Source organism: Arachis stenosperma, chromosome 4 (genome assembly GCF_014773155.1).
Source record: "Arachis stenosperma cultivar V10309 chromosome 4, arast.V10309.gnm1.PFL2, whole genome shotgun sequence".
Lineage (NCBI taxonomy): Eukaryota > Viridiplantae > Streptophyta > Magnoliopsida > Fabales > Fabaceae > Arachis > Arachis stenosperma.
The window spans coordinates 35,117,185-35,138,072 of NC_080380.1; the positions used below are offsets into that span (position 1 = coordinate 35,117,185).

A 20,888-nucleotide genomic window follows, 5' to 3' on the forward strand; every position below is an offset into this window, starting at 1 on the left:
GATATTGCTGTAGCTTTGGCACTTCATTCTGCAATTGAGCCAAATGTGTGAATTGATAAAATGTGCACGATGTTTAGTGAGACAGTGAGGAGCAAGGGAGAATGAGAGTTGGCATGAGAGAAAAGTGAGTGAGAAATGGAGATAGAGATTGGTGGTAGTGGTTGGTGGTGGTGCCAGTGGTTGCAGCGAGAGAGATGGATGAGAGGATGAGCGATGGTTGGGAAGAAAAGTGGAGGTATTGGTCTGTTGGAATGGAATGACATTGGGAAGAAAGGGAGAGGATGGATTAGGCAGTGTGCCAACTGTCAAACACTATTAGGATTAGGGGTTAAAATTGGAAACAAAAAGTTGACTATTGGTTGACTATTAAAAAATTAACAAAAAGGATATAATCGAAGCATATTTAAAACATCAAGGATAAAAATTGAAACAAATGAAAACTTAAGGGTATTTTGAAACTTTTTAAAAACTTCAAGGACAAAAAAGATACTTTACCCTAAAAAAATCAGCAACAAGCAAGTGAAGCAACTCAGAAATCAGAATAAATAAAGTTAACAAATAATCAATGGCTTCACAACAGAGAAAACAAATCAAAAACTAAAGTGAAAAAGGGAGAAAATCAGTGAAAATAAATAAGACCACCAAGAAGATGTTGAAGGACGGTGAAGATTTAAGAACTCACGGCGACGGTGAAGAGTCCACGGTGGCATGGGTACATTTGCACTTCGCACAGAGAGAGATGGCTCGGAGACAGAGGTATTTTTGACGACGAGAAAGAGGCGGCCAACGATGGCGAGGACAGAGGCAGGCTTCACGACGAGCACAGAGACGGTGAGGAGGAGAAGAGTAGCGGCGGCTGAGACAGAGAGTGAGAGACACTACAACAATGAAAAGAAGCCATGCACATCATCTTTAGACACAGCTTCACTGCCTCCTTCCTCTGCCGCTGCCGTGCTGTGACAAGGGCTCCGCTCATTCTTTCGCTGCTCTCCAAAGTTGCCACCACCTTTGAAATTAGGAATTTTGTGCCATTTTAGTGAGTGAGACTGATGAGAGTGAGCAAGAAGGGAGAAGCTAAGGGAGAGGGGATTGGGCATTTGGGGGTCTTCACGCATTTTTTTTTTAACAAAACGACACCATTTTTATGTTGAATGGAAGAACAGGACCTTCAAAAAAATTGGACGGTTCATCCGATTTTTCGATTAACGATCGGTTCGACCGATTTTTTCACCAATTTTTTGCAAACTGATTTTGAATGTTAATCGGACCGGTCAACTGATTGGTTCTGGGTTAACCCAGTCGAACCGGTCATTCCAATCCGGTTTTTAGAACCTTGTAATACACGTAACATACAAAGAAAAAAAATACACAGTAATTTGATTAAAAATTTATTTAATTATTATTTTTTTTGTATTATAAAACGATAAAAATATGAAACATTAAATTTAAAGGTGTCCTTTTTTTACATTTATTAATGAGTCTTAATAATCATTGGCCGAATAAAAGTTGAGTTTTATTGATTACCTACTTTTATTGATATTTTAACAAATTCATCCAAATAGGAGCATATGCTAAATTCCATTATGCAAAGGCATGATTGTGGAGAGGAGCATTCTAAGATATATATATCAAGCTAATAGCAAAAATTTTATAGTCATCTTGTTCATTCTCTGGAGTTTTGGTGTTATTGGAGCTATCAGCAGCATAAAAAAAAATTGATGATTGTGATCACATTTTGGTTTCACCAAACTTGGTGTTTGTAAGTTTTTTGAAATTGGATATAAATTCCATTACCCTCACAGATTAAACATATAGTAAATACTGTTATCTTTTTTCTTATTACTCTAGTCTTTTCCTTATCATAATGCATAATACTATGCATTATTCTTGCATGTGTATCTTTTTATCTCAAGTAGCTAGCTATATACGATTATTTGATTAAGTTTCTTCTGAATTATTATCTGAATTTTCTAATAATTTGGTTAGTGTGGAAAAAATGATATAAGATTAGTTTACCTCTATGTATAAAGTTGTTAACTTTAACATCTTCCACATTTTTATATGAATTTAATTTTGATACACTATTAATATAAAATAGTTTTACACATTTATTCAATTACGTAACAACACATTATAAAAATAACTATTTTTTACTTTAATTACGTGTATAGCCATTTAAAAAAAGAATATACAATACAAAAAATACACTTAATACCATCAAATTTAGTGACTGACTTTACCATCGGATTCAAAATTCTATAACTACATCCGACAGTAAATAGGGATGCAAAATTTTTTATTAACACCAAATTTAGCGTCAAAAATTTTGACAGTAGTACGATAGTAAAATGTGCCGCTTAGGCAACAACCAACACTTTACTATTGGATTTATCCGCTGATAAATCTGACAGTATAATTGTTCTAAATTCGAAATCAAAACTCTCCCCCTCATTTCTGCAACTTCTCTCCCTCTCCTTTCTCTTTCTCTCTCACCGTTTCCATCGCCAGCTATCGTTCCTGTCTGGGCAGCAATGCCCCTTTTCGCAGCAAATGAGTCCCTCTCCTGCATTGTTCTAGCCGAGCCATCAAAGGTCTAGACATTGCTGTCAAGGTCCGTCTCCATCGCCGCTGCTTTGTGGGTCGCCGTTGTCGTTGGCCACTGTCGTTCTTTCTTCCTCCAAATTAGTGTAAATTCTCCCCATTATTCAATTTGTTATTTTTTTGCTAAAAAACCTAACACTACTCGTTAATGATAGAGGTGGGAAAGTTTGACACTATCACCTCCACCGCAACTCAATGACCATGTTTAGTTTTTTTATTTTTTATTTTTTACGTATTTTATATGTATTTTATTAATTTTATATTTGATTTTTTATTTTAAAATTTAAGTCTGTTGGAAAATTTATTTTTTTTTGAAAATTTCTATTTTAAATTGTGTTTAGATTATGTTTTTTTTATTATTTAATGGTTAGGGTATTTTTATTTTAAAATTGAAGTTTAAAATTTTAAATTTGTAATTTTTTGAAAATTTGTGTTTTTATTTAGAATAATTAAGATTAATTCATTCAATTTAGGTTGTCACGGTTAACTTTGTTTTAAAACTAGATTATTTTAGGTGAATTCAGTTTTGTATTTTAAATTAATATATTTTTATTAATTAAGTTCGTTAGATTAGTTAAATTAAATGACTTTTTGAATTAGTTTCACCTAGTGAATGTAATAAGTTGTCTTTTTTAATTAGGACTAGGTTATTTTCTTTGAAATTCATTGGAGTTTGCTTTTTTTGTAGTTTTCGTAGTTATATTTCGTGAGTTGTTCGTCCAATGCTCAGGTTGGTTCTCCATATCTTAATATAATGAATTGTTTATATTTTATGCCAAACTTATTTTTTAATGATAGAGTTTTAGGACATAAATGAGAGAAGGTTATCTGCACTACAAGAAAAATGTTGAATATCGTCAGATTTACCGTTGGCTTTAGCGTCACAGAGTAGCGGCGGATTTACCATCGGATTTATCGTCGGTAAGAGCGTCGAATTCGTAAGGTTATATAATTACCGTTAGATTTAAGTTTCCGATAGTAACTTCATTGGTAATATTTGGAGGAAAACAAAAATATATTAGTGCATCTTTTAGCACGTAAATTAAAGGCGCAAACCCTCTTTCCCTCATTTGAATTTCACCCTTTCTCTAACTTCTTCCACTCTCCATTATCGCCGCTAGTACCTCCACAATCACAGCCCCCTCTCCGTTGTCGTCAACCCACGGTCGCCCCTACATCCTCGCGCCGCCGCTGCTTTGCTTTGCCGCGAGTCCAACCTTCAGTGCAGAAGAACAAGGAAGCCCCTGTCCCAGTCTTCTGGCAAGTTCCCCAGCCTACGACGACCAACCTTCCACTACCTCTAGCTCCAGCAACATTATAGTGTCACTACATCTTCACCTCTTCTCTGTTCTCTCCTTGTTCTATATTCCATATTTCTCTAACCTCTATTTTTCTTTCTTCTTCAAATTCTATTTTGGTTAGGTTGTTTCATCAGTTTAATTTTAGTTAGTTAATTTAGTTAGAGCTAATTTTCTTATTTTAGTGGCTTTTAGATGGTTGAGATAGGTTAGTTTTAGGATTATTAGTTTGTGTTATATTGCTGAAAGTGTTGAAAACTGACTGAATTGATGGATAATGTTGCTGATTTTGTGTTGAACATGCTAAATTCGTGTGAATTAATGTTAAAAGACTATTTGTTTTGTTGAATAATTGCTGAAATTTGGTTGAATAACATTGACTTGAATTTGAATTGTCAACTGTTACTTAGTTGTGTTGATTTTGCATCTTTGATGTATATGCACGCCAAGTGTTCGTTTATATGCCTCTATGTCTGTTATCCGTTTTAAATCACGTGTTGTAGCTACCATGTGATTTAGGATGTTTGATTTTTGCTTGGCATAGTTAATTAAATCTTTTTGTGAGAAATGATTGTAATGTGTTGGAAATTATTTATTACTTGAGTTTTGAGTATATATGTTGTGTGTAAATACCAAGTTGGATTCTTTAAAAAAAATGGAATTTCAATCACAACACAACACACTCTAAAACTTCTCTTTTGCACAATCCATCACAATTGCATCAATTCCTATTGCCTAAGTGTTTTTGAGCGCTTTTGAAGTATTTGGTTGCTTTAACTTCTAAATCCTATTGCCTAAGTGTATGCTACCTTCACAACATTGCTTTCTTGATTTGTTGCCTTGCTTGATTGAAGTGTTTTCCAAACTTAGTATCTGATTAGATCCAATAATGCACATTATGATTGAAATAGTTGTGTTTAAAGATTCTTGTTGTTTAGATTATCCAATGTTGAATTTAATGTTGTGATATTAGTTATAAGAGTTACATTGGTATTATTATAATGTATTGTTGATTTTTTGTTTTGAATTTCTATTAATTGGTATGCTATTTGTGGACATGATGATAGGTGGAGGTTCAGTGTGGATCAGGCAACTGGTCATAGATGTGGTCGTGGTAGAAGGAGGATTTCTTCTGGGACCCCTGAGAATTATGGATCCTCTCCTTCTACTCTGACTACCCCAATGATGTCATAGGTTGTGGGTTTAGCAGACCAACTGTTTATCATGGTCGCTAATCACAACTATATTCTTCCATCTACGATGCTGACGCCACCTCAAACTGCTCCGCAGTCCGCTGCCATGGCGACACGGCCTGCAGCGACGAAAGCTGTGGCCCCAGAGTCATATCAGGGAAGTGTGGTAGCTGATGCCTCTCTACCACCTCCCCTCATATAGTTGATGATTTGGTCTGATAGCGGAACAAGATAAGTATCACTTTAAGTCTTCTATATTTTCTGAATATTGAATTGCTGAAAGTGTCTAATTATTGATTCTAGTTTAGTGGATTTAGTGAATTTATGGATGTTAATTCTTGATTATTTCCTGTTGTTCATTGATTATTGACATTTGGTGTTGTACAAGTTAATTGTTTATTAAAAGTGTTTGTGGCGCATTCTAGTTATAGACTATATATCATGGTTATTTGCTTCTAAGTTTTAATTTTTAATGCCATATTAGTTTGTTTGTGGATTGCTAATAGGTTTGAGCCGAACAGCAACACATGCAGAAGATGACCAACATCATCAAGCTAACGTACAACCATTCCTGGCCCAGCTACAAGAAGATCTCCGCTGACTAGAGAGTGATGGCTTTATAAATGGGCGGTAATTGATTTTTTTTATATTCAAACCTTTTTAGCTAGTTTATTTTTTCTATTTTGATTAACTAATTTTAAAGTTTCTTTGCGCAGCTGAATTTTATATGGGTCATTGAGCATGATGCTCTCATTAAGAAAATATACGACCATAGAATGGGTCGGTGGCTCCAGCAGATACTAGAGGATGTTCATGAGCGGTGGGACTACCTGACGACCTGGCTCTGATCGAAAATAAAGAATGTTATGTTAGTTCACTGGTAGACCGATAAGGTGTTCAAGCATGAGCATCTCACCAACAGAGTTAACAGGAAATCGGTCAGGTCGTCCTACTAGTAGGGATGGCAAAACGGGTCGAGTCCGCCGGACCGATCCGCTAAACCCGCTAAAAAAGGCGGGTCGGGCTAGAATTTGGAGCCCGCCAAATTAAAAAAACCCGCCAAACCCGCACCGCCAAATTGACGGGTTTTGGCGGGGCGGGGTGGGTCGGTTCGCCGGGCCGAAGATTTTTGTTTTTTTTTTGTTTTTTATTAAATAAAAGAGTGGTTACTATTATAAAATTAATAATTATAGAATTTTTAAACACTTTTTTTTCATTTTTTGTTTTTATTCTTCTTTTATTTATTAACTTTATTTATTTTATTTTACAATTTCGTATATATGCTCAAATTATGTGACTTATTTTTTAAAATAAAGATGATTTTATTGACAAATATTATTTTGAATAATTTTATTGTAGTTAAAAATTCAAAAAAAAAAGTAAAAAAATTATATTATAATTTGACTATTTTTAATTTGTATTTTATTTTTTAATTATTATTTTTTGGTTAATTTTAATTAATTTTTTTTTCAAAAAAAAAAGAGTCAAGCGGGCTAGCCCGCCAACCCGCCAATCCGCCATAAAGCGGGGCGGGCTAGCATTTTGAACCCATTTTAGTTGGCGGGGCGGGGCGGTCCGCCCCGTTTATGAGGCGGGCCTAAACGGGGCGGGTGGGTTGGAGCGGGCCGGCCCGCTTTGCCACCCCTACGTCCTAGTAGACCGACATAAAGAATAAGACCAGGCTGGTATGTAGTGTCTTTAATTTTGTTATTAACTTTGTTGTATTCTTTTACATATCATTACTAGGCATTCTAATCATATTATTTCAATGCAATATGTGTAGTCGAAGTTGTTGGATTGCGAGGCAACATTGGCAGAGACGTTCAAGTACACTCACATGCTGAAGGAGAACAAAGCGAGATTTGCTAATCAGCAGTCTCTGGATCATTATATTAGTAAACATACATCTGATCTTCTGATATGAAATTAGAGACTAACTATATAGCTGTCGTACTAATCACAAAAATATTTGTTACATAGGAGTCATTCACGCAGAGACTAGAGGCTGTGACTCAGCAATCTCAGCAAAATGGGAAGGTCACTACCGATGGCTTTACTGCTTCAGTCGTCGATCCCGATGTAGTTTGGTGCGAGACCACCTCAGTCGCATGCAAGAACTGCATATACGGGCTGGGATCATTCTTTGCTAGCAGCTTCTGCACCTCTACGTTGAGGCCATCACCTGCCTCTGCCACTAGTGAGCTGTCGATCCCGAGGAAGGCGTTGATTTGAGGCTACAGGTGCAGGAGCTCATCCGCAGCCTTCACCAACATGCTCAAGAGTTAAACAATTATCGCGAGAGATATCAGGAGATCCTTACACGTGTGACAAACACGAATGACCTCAGGCTAGAGCGGAGGGAGCAGCGGATGGAAGCTCAGATGCGCGCCACTGGCATCATCAATCCTGGTGGCAGCAGTTCTGCTAGTGGCACACAGACATCACCACCTTCTACGCTGCCTCATCAAGGCTACGGGAACGACGATGACGACGACGAAGAGGAGGACTACCTGGATCTTTATTGATTAGTGTTTCGTTTTATTGTTTTATTATATTTATTTGATTTACTTGACTTTTAATTTATTTGAACATTTGATAATTTATTTTAAATAATAAGTTTCTGTTATTTATAAATTGACCATTAATTGTATAAAAAAATAAATTTAATAAAAAAAATTAAAATTGAAGATCTATTTCACACATTTTTTAAAAAGAATTGACATTACCATCGGATTCACCGAGGGAATAATCTGACAGTAATAGTGCGGTAAACAACATATTGTGGTGCCAACATTATCGTGAAAAAATCTGCCGGTAACCAAATAGTTCTTCGAGCAGGTAATTCGTCGTAGAATCTGACGGTAATTACCGTCGGACGAAAAAATTTTGACAGTAGACATTTACCGGTGAGGTTTATACTGTTTGATTCTCTCTGATGGTAAATCTGACGGTAACTTACTTACCGTCGAATTTTGTTTGTTTTTCTGACGGAAAATCTGACTACTCTCAGCATTTTTCTTGTAATGCTAGTGTCGCCTTCTCAAAATTCTTATTTGCTGAAAAATTATAGAATAATAAGGGGATGTGCACTAGAATGACTATGATTTGATGTTTGTTTGAATGTGTGTTTGTTTTAATTTATGCTTGCAACTGTTTCTTGTGTGAAACTTGATAAATATTTTTTAGGGGAGGTCTTAGAATTAAAGAAAAATTCTGCTGAATTTTCGTTAAAATTGTTTAAAGACATGTTTGATTTGTGAAAAAAAATTATATTTGGTGGAGATTTCTAATTATAAAAAAAATTCTGCCGAAATTTCTAAAAACTTTAATAAGTTGTGTTGTTGATTAAATTCTAGATATTAGTACTAACAAAATACCCTAGAGTCCAAAACATTTCTTTAAGCCCCTTTAGTCTTTTGCTCTTTACTTATTATTGTCATTGTGATTGGTTTATATTACAACAAACTCTGCTTTAAATATAATTAAATAATAAAATTAAAAAAAGATTTAATACATAACTATAAAGCAAAAAAAATTGTTGAGTAATATATCTTAAAAAGTTAATTTTAATTCATTTTATTTATAAATTCTTAAAATCTCTAAAATCACGTTGTTGTAAATTCTGAATAATTAGTAAATAATTAATCAATAAATTAATTATTATTTTAAAAATTAAAAAAAATTAAATCTTGTAGTTTCATGAAGTAGAAATAATTAAAATATGAATTTTACCATTAATTTTAAAGATTTTAATCCAAAATTGAGCCAACGGACTAAATCGAGCGAACTAGGCAAGAGGGCCAAGCCCATTCACATAACCCATATACATAGCATGCAAACAGCCTCCTCTTCTCCCAAAAATTCATGAAACACGCTGAACTTATGGAAGAGGTCGGAAGCGAACCTAAACCCTTGTCTAATTTCAAATTCATGTAACTTTCAATTCGGAGCTCCGATTGACGAGCCGTCAGTGGCCGCGCATTCGTTTCGAAATTCTCTACAAAATCCACATATCAATTTGATAAGTGAATTACATTTTCTCACTCAATTCTCTCCTTTTCAGTTTGTGATTTTGGTAATTGAGAGATTTTGTTATTTTGATGGTTTAGGCGTATTCTAGCGGTGGATAATCACCAGATTTTATCCATTTGACTCGTGGGTAATGGTAAAGAAATCCTAACCCTTGTGAATAGGTGATTTAGTGATCTCAGTATTGACTATTGTGATATTGTTTGAATTAGATCCTGTATCTTATTGAATTTGAGTTAAATTGGTGGATATTGGAAGCTTAGAATTGAATCTTGGGAGCTGAAAATTCAATTGGTGAGGAGTTGGAGCTTTGGAGCTTGAAAAACGGTGGATAATTGAGGTATTTCGAATATTAGGGAGGAATTGGCCAAGGTATAGTTTCGGTTTCTCGTAACTAAAATATAATGTCTTGTGAAAACTTAGGCTAGTTGACCGTAGGTTAGGTTGAACCAAGATGACTTGTTAAATTTTAGTGAAATTTTAGTGAATTAGTAAAACCGTGGAGTTGAATATGCGAATGTGTTGCTGAATTATTGAGTAATGATGAGGTTTGAGTTTGATTGTAAATGATGATGATGTTATATTGACGATTTATGAGTATTGTTGCTTTAATTATGATTGTGTTGGTTAGAGTTGATGAAATTGAGTGTTGAAGTATTGTGGAATGAAGGAAATGGTTATGAAATTATTTTGAGTGTATTTAATGTTGTTTTGGGTTGTGAAACTTGGTTTGAAAATGAGAATTTGAAAAATAAAGATTTTGAACTCTTTTGGTAAAAGCAGATTTTTAATGAACTTTGGCAGTCCATAACCTGAGCCTCGAATATTGAATTTGAGTGAATTTTGATTCAAATAAAAGATAGTTTTAAAAGCTTTAAGATGGTATAAACTTTGTGAAAAATAGAATTTTGTAGAGGAAGTTATGGGCGTAAGAAGTTATTGTAAAAATTAAATTTTCGAAGTTGTAGGAAAAACTAGAAACTCTGTTTAAGGTCTATTCGTTAGATTTTGGGTTATGGAATAAGGGTTAGTGAGTGAGAGAAGATAAAATTTTTGTCGAAGGAGTTGAGGAAGGAGATACTTGATTTGATGAGGAAGATGAGAGTAATGAGAATTTATGATTCAAAGAGATATATGTGACCAGGTAGTAGGCAGTGACATTGTCCACTTGCTCCGGATATGAGGTGAGAAAAGAAAATTATAAAAAACTGAGTTAATTATAGAATTTTGAAGGAACATGATAAATGAGAATGATTAATGATGAAATGATTATGAATTATACTTAATGTTTGACTTGATATTGAATGAATTCTTGAATGAGATACCTGGGTAGTAGCAAGGATGTTGGTTCGTCCCGCTTGCTCCAGATCAGTGTTTGTGGTTCCTGGACAGTAGCAAGGATTGTGGTTCGTCTCGCTTGCTCGAGGTTAAGCTTTTAAACACCCGCCTGGGTAGTAGTCGCAGTAGTGGTTATTCCACCGGCTCTGTGTTAAGCGGGTAGTAGCAAGGGGGTTATAGCTCAAACTCACTTGCTCCGCAATGGGTGTTTCAGTCCATGGTTAGCTACCAGAATGTGTCGGTTTGGCTATATAACCGACAGATGATATCATCAGCCGTAGGACAATCATGCATCATGTGCATATGTTTGATTTGCTTGTTTGTGCATTGTCTTGACTTGCTTAATTGTTTATTCATGTTAATTGCTAACTGCCTACTTGATATATATGCTTTCTGTATGTGCTTGAATTTTCTATTTATTTGCCTGTGGTTTCACCGGAGTGGAGGATTGGAGGAAAGGCGGAGGATTGAGGGTTTTGATTAGGTTTTGATCAAGTTTAGAACATTAGAGAACTAACCCTGCTTATGGTTTATGTTTTAGTTCCTTAAGTTTTATAATCAGAGTGTCGGCGTTCTAGAATTTCCTCTGGCATTCCCAGGACCTTATATATTATATATGCAGGCACCGTTACCATGTTGAGAACCTCTGGTTCTCACTCCATACATATGTTGTGGTTTTCATATGCAGGTCGAGATGCACCTCGTTGAAGCATTCAAGGAGTTTCTGTCAGCGAAGGATCCTAGTCCTTTGGGTTTATGTTTTGGTTAAGTTGTACATATAGATACTATTATATCTCTACTATGTATATTTTGTGTGTGTGTATTTGCTTTGGCCGGTTCTAGCTTTGCGAGTCGAGTCAGAAGCCTTGCTATATGTATTTTTGGAATTCTTCTCTCATATTTATCGCTTACGCAAGTGATGAGATTTTCTGTTTAACGCCTTGCTTGACTATTTTATCTTATAATAATATTTATTGGAAATCTAATTCGTTTTGTAATAAAATTTATTAGAAATTTATTTATTCAATACGTATATTAAACATTTTTTTGTGAGTGATAGAGAAATAAATTTACCTGATAAAAATAATACGCAGGAACTTCCAAAGTAATAAAAAATTATTGAACACCAAAATAGAGGGTTACAAGGTCACAAAGGGACACAACTCACAAAGGGTCTAATAGGTAGTATGCTAGTCGAAAGAAACTAGATATTAAACCATATGAAAAAGAAAGAAACAAACTAAAAGAAATAAATATCTATGTTTTCTGTTCTATCTTCCTAGAATTTTTTTTTATAAATTTAAAAATCATATATCTTTTAATTGCAGTGGGTGTTTGGGTACCATTCCTGCTTCATGAGGTATCATCTCCTCATGTATCTAAGGCTCATCCTTGGGTACGGAAAATTCATAACAACCTTCAGTATTTAGGATCTTGATTCAATCATTTGATGTGCCATTTATTGATATTTGAACTTTTTAGGTCACCTTGCCTCTCTATGCACTAGTTACACAAATAATTATTTATTTTTATTTTAAGTAACTTTTTTTGTGATAGTAAAAAGAAAAGAACAAAGACTATAAATTAAATTAAATTTTGGGCTAAAACAAATTTTTGGTCTTTATAAAATACATGTATTTAGTTTTACTCCCTATAACGGCTTTGTTTTGGTTTAGAAAACTTACCAGGATAAAAACCAGAAATCACATTTTCTAAAGATTAAAAACTTATTTAGCCCACATTAGTTGTCTTTTTTTACATGACATTATTTTTGCTCTGTTTAGATGCTCATACAAATAACAAGGTATTCATTAACATTCTGCAATCATAGATGACCTTCTATTGAATATAGTAGTATGTAAGGAGTTTCTTGATAAAAGAGTTGCATCTATTAAACCTTCATGTTAGAGCCATGGAGTCATGAAACTTTTACCTATATGAATCATGGTTTAACTTTTCCATTTTTTTTTAAATGGGAACAAACTATAAAGCTGCATTCATTCCAGAGAGTAAGGGAAACAATTAATGCATGGGGGATGGAAACTATAATCATATCACTAAGTTACATTATGGTAACGTATTATTAATTGATAGTGGTATATCAGCTATAATTAATGGTTTAATATATTTCAATATTACTCATACAAAATTTTAAGTGTTACCTTGATCGAGTTTGATTTTGTATAGTTTGCAAGTATAAGGATAATTTTTAGCAAACTAAATCCTCATGGTCAAAGATATGATATCTAGTTCTTAGCAAAGTTTGTCATTGGGGAAGAATTTTAGAAGAATGGTAGAAAATAATGTCTTAAATTGAATTTTTGATGACAACGTTTTTTTTTCTTTTTTCCAATAGTTCAAACCTCTAACAAAGATCCAAAAGGAAAATGAGAAGGCTCAAGTATAAAACCACAAAAGACACAACAAAGGATACTACCGACTATAAAAAAAAATTAAGAAAACACAAGTATCATAAACATCAACATAAGCAAAAGTCTCAATGATAATGTGTGAATAAAAAATTTTGGACCACCATGCATATATGAAAAATTTTAATTAAATGAATCTCCAATTCAGGTAATGTGTGAACTAAAAGTGAAAAGAAAAAAAATCCTAGGATTTTATTTTTAAAACGTGCTTGTTCAACACTTGGTCTCTTCTCCTAAACCAACAAGTTGTAGTGCATGTACCACAAAATACTGTTCAACACCATGCCAATCAGGGACGGATCTATGGGGGCAAGTGGAGGTCTCGGCTCCCAACTTTTTTAAAAAAAGATTAATAGTAATAAATTATTAAATATGATTTAATTTTTTAAAAATTTATTTAATATTTTGTCTAATATAAATAAAAGTTTAGTTTAATCTAAATATTAATGATTTCTAATATTTAAAAAGTAAATAACAATATCAAAAAAATATGAAAAGATATTATTACTAATATTTTTTAATTAAAAAAAATTCTTCAAATCCCATAAATTAAATTTTTTTTTCTTCTTATGAGCGTTCTTCTTGATTCATTTGGTATTAATTTTTTATGTTTCTACTACTACAACTTTTTCTTTTTTAGATATGAATATTGTGAAGAATAATTCAAAAACAAAATGAAAGATAAATTTCTTGCTAATTGTCTTTTAATTATATTGAAAAGAAAATTGCTGAAAAATTTGACACAAATTTCTATTATCGATGAATTTTATGAAATGAGGTATTGACCACTTCGTAAATAAAAAGTATATACATATTTTTTGTACTTTAAAATATATTCTTTATCAGTATATTTATGTAATGCATTTTATATTATATAATTTTTTACATAATTTTTTAATATTATATATGTTATTAGCTTCCATGATACTATTTCTGAATCCGTCCCTGATGTCAATACTCCAATAATCTACAAAGTATGAACACAAGAAGTAAATAAGGTATCTGTGAATTCAACATATATCAATGCTCTACTTAAAAAACCTTATATGACACGTCAAATATACTATAGAGTAGGGCTAGCGAAGTAGCGAACCAACAATAACTACTAAGCCAATTTCAGCTAGATTTCCGCTAGGATCGAACTGATTTTGGGGTTCACCAAAGATCGAATTTATCCCAAAAGTTTCAACTGATGGAAAAAGGTAACATTAATGGTTATATCTCTAATACTCCATAAACCTCTATTATACACATTGTACAAATATTCCATTGGCTCCTTATACTTTTCCTTTCAGCTAATATAAAAATATTCATTCATTCATAATTTTTTTTTTCTTTGAAACTACTCTTTACCATTTTTTCTTTTTCCTCTTTCCTCCCACCACCATAATATTCTCATCGCCACCAGCCACCACTACCGCCACCAGTGACAACCATTGGCCAACCACCGCCACCACCTCCGACTATCCTATATCCAAAATTCTAAATTATAAACCCCAAAAGTCTAAATTCTAAATCATAAATCCTAATTTATAAATTCAAAATCCTAAATACTAATTTTTATATTTTAAATTGGTTTTATTTTGTTTGACTTTAAAATAATTTTTTATTTTTGTTTTAATTGTTTTTTTTTTAGTTTTGGATTATTTTTAATGTTCAGTTCTAGGTGATGAATATTGACTACAATGTTGGTTAAAGGATGTTAACTCCCTGTATTTTCTCTAGACTATATACATATATATATGACCAATAATTTTCTTTTATTAATTCAAAGGAACTTTGAATATGAATCATTCTGCTAGGGTTAGCAGGATCATGATATTGAGGTGTGAGCTTAAAAACAAATTAGAATCCTAATCGCTTACATCTGTCCTCCACCAAATGAGCCCCCTTATCATCTCATGTCCTTAATCGCAATCTTGAACCCAAACCCCGTTGTCTCTTTTATATTAATACATAAAAGATAAAACAATTTTTTACATTTTTAATGCATCTAACCATTTCATTCCAACTAAATCCTTTTGAAAAATGAAAGGAATTTAGTACTATACATATCAAAACAATTCCTATTTTGTATGTATTCTAAAAAAATATTCAATTTTCAAACAAAATCAATTCCAAGTTCAGGGAGTTCCAAATATACCCTTGGAGAATTAACATCAATGTTTTTATTTCAAATATTTTTTCAGCTCAATGAAAATACCGTGATTTGTTTCTTGATGAAATTACAACAAACACTAGAAGGCAACACATATATATTCCACAGCTAAAATTTAATAAACTATTTGATTATCTTGCCAACGAAAAGACAAAAGATGAATGCAAAAACCTTATACATCAAAAGGTACTTTTAGAAAAAGACAGGCAATTCTGCATCTGCTCGGCTGCATGATAACACAGTTTTTCTTTTTCTTTTTTTATTTATTTTCTTTTTTTCTATTTTTTTGGGGGGCAAAATCATGTTGTAGTTCAGACATCTTTGCCATTGCTTTCCCCTAATTCCATGTTCAGAGATTCGGCTAAGATCTTCTCCCTATTCTTCTTCTGTCTCTCTACAGCAACCATATATAGGCCTAGACAAGTATAGTCATTAATAACAATAAACACAAGTTTACAATTGAACAAATTCAAGAAATTAAACATGGTTTGAAATTAAGAATTTAAGATTATAATTAAACAAGGAGAATAATCTATCTATTTATAATATATTAAACCAGAACACAAAGTAATCTCCTAATGCATTATTAATCTTATAGCTTTCTAACATTATGCCACATAAGTATAAGTAATTTATTTGGCACAATTTGCCTACTACTTATCTAATTAAATTACGTTTTAATCTTTTTGTTCTAACTCCTCATGTGTCTCATTATTATAACTTAGATTTTTTTTAATTTTTCTGCTCACTCTCATGACATTTATTTTTAGTAGGTTACCCTATACTTTTCATATTTTTCTACTTTTTACTTTTATATAAGATGCTATATATCTTCAATGTTAATATTATTTCTCTTTAATAAACATAAATATAAATATAATTCATCATTTTTTTATACTCTTTTTATGTTTATTATATAAGATTATAATTTAGAATTCTTTTTCATTTTCTTTCTCACTCTTATGACATTTATTTTTCATATTCTCTTACTCTTTACTTTTGCATAGAATAATTTATGGTTTTAATATTAATATCGTTTTTCTTTAATAGACATAAATTGAGTAATAAAACATAATTCATCTTCTTATTTTATACTCACTCTTTCTTATGTTTACAATATAAATCATATTCACTTCACACATCTTCTCTATCTCCTCTTTTCATATAATTTTATGCCTCTTATTCTTTTTCCTCCATTCTTACTAATGTTTTGCACAAGTACTTGAAGAATTTGGTAACCAAAACTTTTTTTTTAGTATGCTAACATATGTATTAGGTAATAAATTTCTAAAACACTAGACCTTTATAATTTTTTAGGTTTTTTTTTTAATTTTTTATCTAATTGTATTCATTAGTTATAACATCCATATATCATTTTTTTCTTTCAATAATTTATATTTTTAAATATCATTTAGTTGTAATATGTTAAAAATATATGGTACTATCGTGAGTTATAAAAAATAAAATTAGAAAATTGAATATTAATTTCAATTATATATCATGTCCTTTACAAATTCTTTAGTTTTTTTCATTTTTAGTCTAATTGTATTCATTAATTATATCATTCATATATCACTTCTTTTTCCTTTCAACAATTTATATTTTTTAATATCATTTAGTTGTAATGTTATTCAAAATACATAGTATTATCGTGAGTCATAAAAAATAAAATTAAAAACTTGAATCTTAATTTCGACTATTGAAACATTATATTCAAAATTGTATTTCATCTAATAGTTTTATATTTGTACTATAAAACTTAAATATAATCTAGAAAAATAAATAAATAAAATAATTGCTTAGACGAACAAAAATAAAGATAATAACATGAAATCAAATAAATAAATTTGAATTGAGTATTTTCATAATTTTACTTAAAAGTCAAACTTATGTATAAATTTTAATTATATAATTATTAGATTTTAAATTAATTTATATATCTTATACGGTATATATTCATTTTATTTTCGCGCAATGGTCAGAACTAAATCTAGTTAAAATGGTAGTGTTTGTTTTGAGGTACTAAAATTTCAATCTCTGTCTCCAAAATTTCAATATTTCAGTACTTCTAAAAAATGGGGACACAATGGACTGAAATTTTTGGAGACGGAAATTGAAACTTTAATAATATTTTATACTTAAAATACCCCCATTACAATTAATTAATTCCAACTTTATTCTTTATGCAAATTAAATTAGAGTTTCATTCTTATTTCAGTCTCTGTCTCCCACTTTACACCAAACACAATACTGAGACTTATTTCAATTTCTGTCTCTCAGTCTTTATCTCTCAGTCTCAGTCTCTCACTCTCAGTCTCTATCTCTCTTCCAAACGCTACCTTACGGAGTATCTTTTGTCTAGTGAACTGACAATTAATCTCAATGTGATTAGAAGCAATGTGCAAAGTCGTCTAGTTGTCACATACAAGTGTCTTAGGTTTGATTATCCTAAATTCGAGTTCTGCTATCCCAAATTCGAGTTCTGCTATCCCAAATTCGAGTTCTGCAGGAAGTTGTTTCAGCCACATAAGCTCACATGAGATCAATGCCATAGCACAATATTCTACTTCTGCACTAGATCTTCAACCACATCCAAATTTTAACTTTTCCAAGAAATAAGATTGCCACCAATGAGGACACAATAGCTAGAGGTAGAATGTCGATCAATCGAAAAACATGCTCAGTGGCACTAGAATTTTGACAATGCTGGTACCACAAAAAAATCAGCATACTTTGCCGGGGATGGTGTGGATTGGTTTGGAGTAGTTGAGGTGGTGGTGGGATTTGTCTGAGCAACATTAACAGCCCGTGGCAGGAGACCATGAAGAATCCAAAACTTACAAATGGTATGACCCAAATAATGGTGATAGCATTTTGGGCATTGGCGGCCACCACAAAAAACGACCACGACCAATAGCTCGGGAGACAAAGGCAAAGGAATTGATGGTAGGCTCAACAGGAGGTTTTGTAGGAATGCGAAGTAGAGAGACCCCAGATTGTATTAAGGGAGGAAACAGTCGGGGACCCAAAAATCAGATCACAGGTTGAAGAGTACTCGAGGGCTCGAGGCAATCCATACAAGGCTAGAATCATACAGAATGAGATACTTTGTTCCAACTCTTTCTATAGTTGTTGCAGGAGGCAACAATTCATTGAAATCATGGAGAGCACCATGAATTTTTCACAAATAAGCAGACATAGGACCATCAACTTGACAAGGGCAATGACATTCATGAGGCCTTGGCAAACTATATATGACCACTGAGTGTCATTAGTGTAAAGGGCCTCAGCCTGCATCTAGACTACTTAACAAGTGACATGCACGAAAAATTTGCTTAATAGAGGGATGGATGGTGCTCTTGATGAGGCTGCAAAGTTGCGCATCAATTTTAGCCTGTTTGGGACTAGTGAGCCAAAACAATATCAAAATACCACAAGTCATAATTACTACCATCCAATTTGTCTGTGGTAAGAGGCACACTAACATAATTAGTGAAAGTGGGGGTTTTTGCAGTGGAAGTAGAACTTGCAGCAGCATGGGAACAAAAAGGAATGACCGATAGAGAGGGAAAGAAATCAAAGAATCCAGGGGCAAAAACAAAAATTAAAAAAAAAAGGCAAGGTCAAACATGATCGGATGAGAAAAACAATCAGATCTGAAAAGTAGACAGTGAGGTGAGCACGATGGTTGGTGTGGCAATGGAAGGTGACGGGGGATGCACAAGCAGAAGGGATAGCAGTGGGTGTGCTGCAAGGAGAAGAATTGGCACGTGAAGGGGCGACATAAAGCGGACAGAAGTTCCGGTTTAAAGGCTGAGCAGCACATGCCAACACAACTCCAATGACAAGCGTTCTGGAACCTACAATGGAGGAACTGGCGGAGGAAAGCCGAAAAATAAAAGTAAAAAAAACGGTGCTGCCAGAGTAACTCGCATAGGGCAGGAGAGGTTCTAGCAACTGAAAAGATGCACGATAGTCAGGGGAAAAGAAAATGAGAAAAGGACAGTGTGTCGCCTTGGCACATGAACTAAATAAGCTTTTCTCTTTAAACACTGGACACCATGGTAAATGTGAGAGGGAGAAAGAGACATGAGAATCCTGTGTGTTGGTTACACAGCAAAGGCAAGTTTATACAGTTTGGAAGAGGGAGTCTGTACATAATTACAGGATATGCACAATTAACTATCATATCATAACAGACCCTATAATATCCTAACTCATTTATTCATAGATATTCTAACATCTCCAATGAAGAAAAAATTTTAGAAGAGAAAAATATATTTACAATTGGATAAAGTCAAGAAGAAAATAAGATTAATTAAACATAAGTTTTCTCCAATTAAAAAGGGAAAAGACAGACTTCAAAACATAGTTTCTTGACAGTTTAACAAATCTGGTGAAATAAAATTCCATCAAAACAAAGTCAAGAATGCTTACCAGCAGCACTTCCAAGAGCACAAGCCCAAAGAATTCTCATGGACCACTTGTCCCCGACAACTCCTCTAGCTCCCATGTCATCAAGAGAAGGGAAGAAGCTTTGGTCTGAACTGCAAGGTAAGATGGGGAATTTTATGGATGAAATACTTAGCCAAAGTAAAATAAATAAAAACTTGCTGATCTATCTATTCATGAATATCAAATGTTCATCACAGGCTAAAGAGGGTGAAGAGCTATGGTGTAGCCAAATCAAAAAGATAGCAAAAATTGTAAAAGAACTCTAGGATTTCATTCAAAGAATGAGAGGATCTATTCAAGAGCACCTCTCTAACTCTTGGTAAACCGTACCTTCTTGTCATTTACTGTCTCCAATGCCTCTTGAGACTTAAAATATTCTTTTCTTCCACACTCAATTATCAACTATTTCCCCGTGCATTCCCTATTACCCCACTTTCCTCCTCAAGAATTATCGTTCGCAACATAAACATAACATGGTCACTAAATTAGTCAAACAAAGTTTATTAACATTGAAGGATTAGTTCCCACCAAACATAACTCTAGACTATTCTTAATCAATAGTTAGTTACAAACTCCAAGACAACTAGAACTTTAGAATAGAATCCTACAACAAACCTGTTCATACTATATAACTCCTGAAGAATGACAAATGAAAGCTCTCCCACACTCGGTGCATTCTATGGAGTAAACAAACATATTCTGATATTCATATAATTAGGAAATAAAATATTCAGAATAAAGCATGGGGTGCTGGGGAGGGCATATAAGAATATAAGATTCTATCCCATCATTTAGCAGACACCAAAATAAATAAACAAATACATGTAAAAATAAAATCAAATAACAGCAAAAACAAATTCCACACTTTCAAACGAGTGAAAAGCTAAGAAGAGAAATGGTCAACAGTGAATTCAATAACATAGACATAGGCTTAAACCCAACAGAATGGAGAATGGGTCCCGGAACGCACTCCCAACACACGAAACGAACTCTCAATTGATATTGAAAAACGTAAAAGGCAGAGTTCATCTTGAATCACTAGGAACCGCGTTACTATCAGCAAACCATTGATTGAGAAAGGGAATAAAAGGGATTACCTCAGTTACTCTAAAAAAGGGTTTGCTCACCGCAGGAATGAAAAAAGTATCCACTTTCCAGGTAGTATTCTTGTGGCAACGGATCAGGTTGTCAATTTTGTGATTGGGTGAACTGATTCGGGTCAGCATTGGTGTGTTATAAGGAGTATTTCAAGGGCAGTCAAAAACATGCCTCGAATAGAGAGATTCACGCTTTTTTTTGGGGACAGGAGCCGAGTCCTACACAGAAGAACCCAAACCCGATAAGTCCCACCCAGCCGGAAACCCGATCCCCAACCCTTCCCTATGCT

At 33.3% G+C, this 20,888-nt stretch overlaps 1 protein-coding gene across 1 annotated transcript; it reads right to left on the reverse strand.

Moving 5' to 3' along the window:
- Positions 1–15,019: 15,019 nt before the first annotated feature.
- LOC130976405 (uncharacterized) lies at positions 15,020–20,558 on the reverse strand. Its single transcript, XM_057901268.1, has 3 exons — positions 19,832–20,558; positions 19,484–19,593; positions 15,020–15,461 (listed from the first exon to the last, which is right to left on the reverse strand). The coding sequence occupies exons 1-3, from the start codon at positions 19,840–19,842 to the stop codon at positions 15,358–15,360; spliced, it is 225 nt and encodes a 74-aa protein (XP_057757251.1). The 5' UTR covers positions 19,843–20,558; the 3' UTR covers positions 15,020–15,357.
- Positions 20,559–20,888: the final 330 nt, after the last annotated feature.

Excerpts from the sequence above, each read along its gene's own strand:
- LOC130976405 (XM_057901268.1), bottom strand. Across the intron at positions 15,462-19,483 it reads TGCTCTTGGAAGTGCTGCTG|GCCTATATATGGTTGCTGTA; the intron begins GTAAGCATTCTT and ends ATACTTGTCTAG.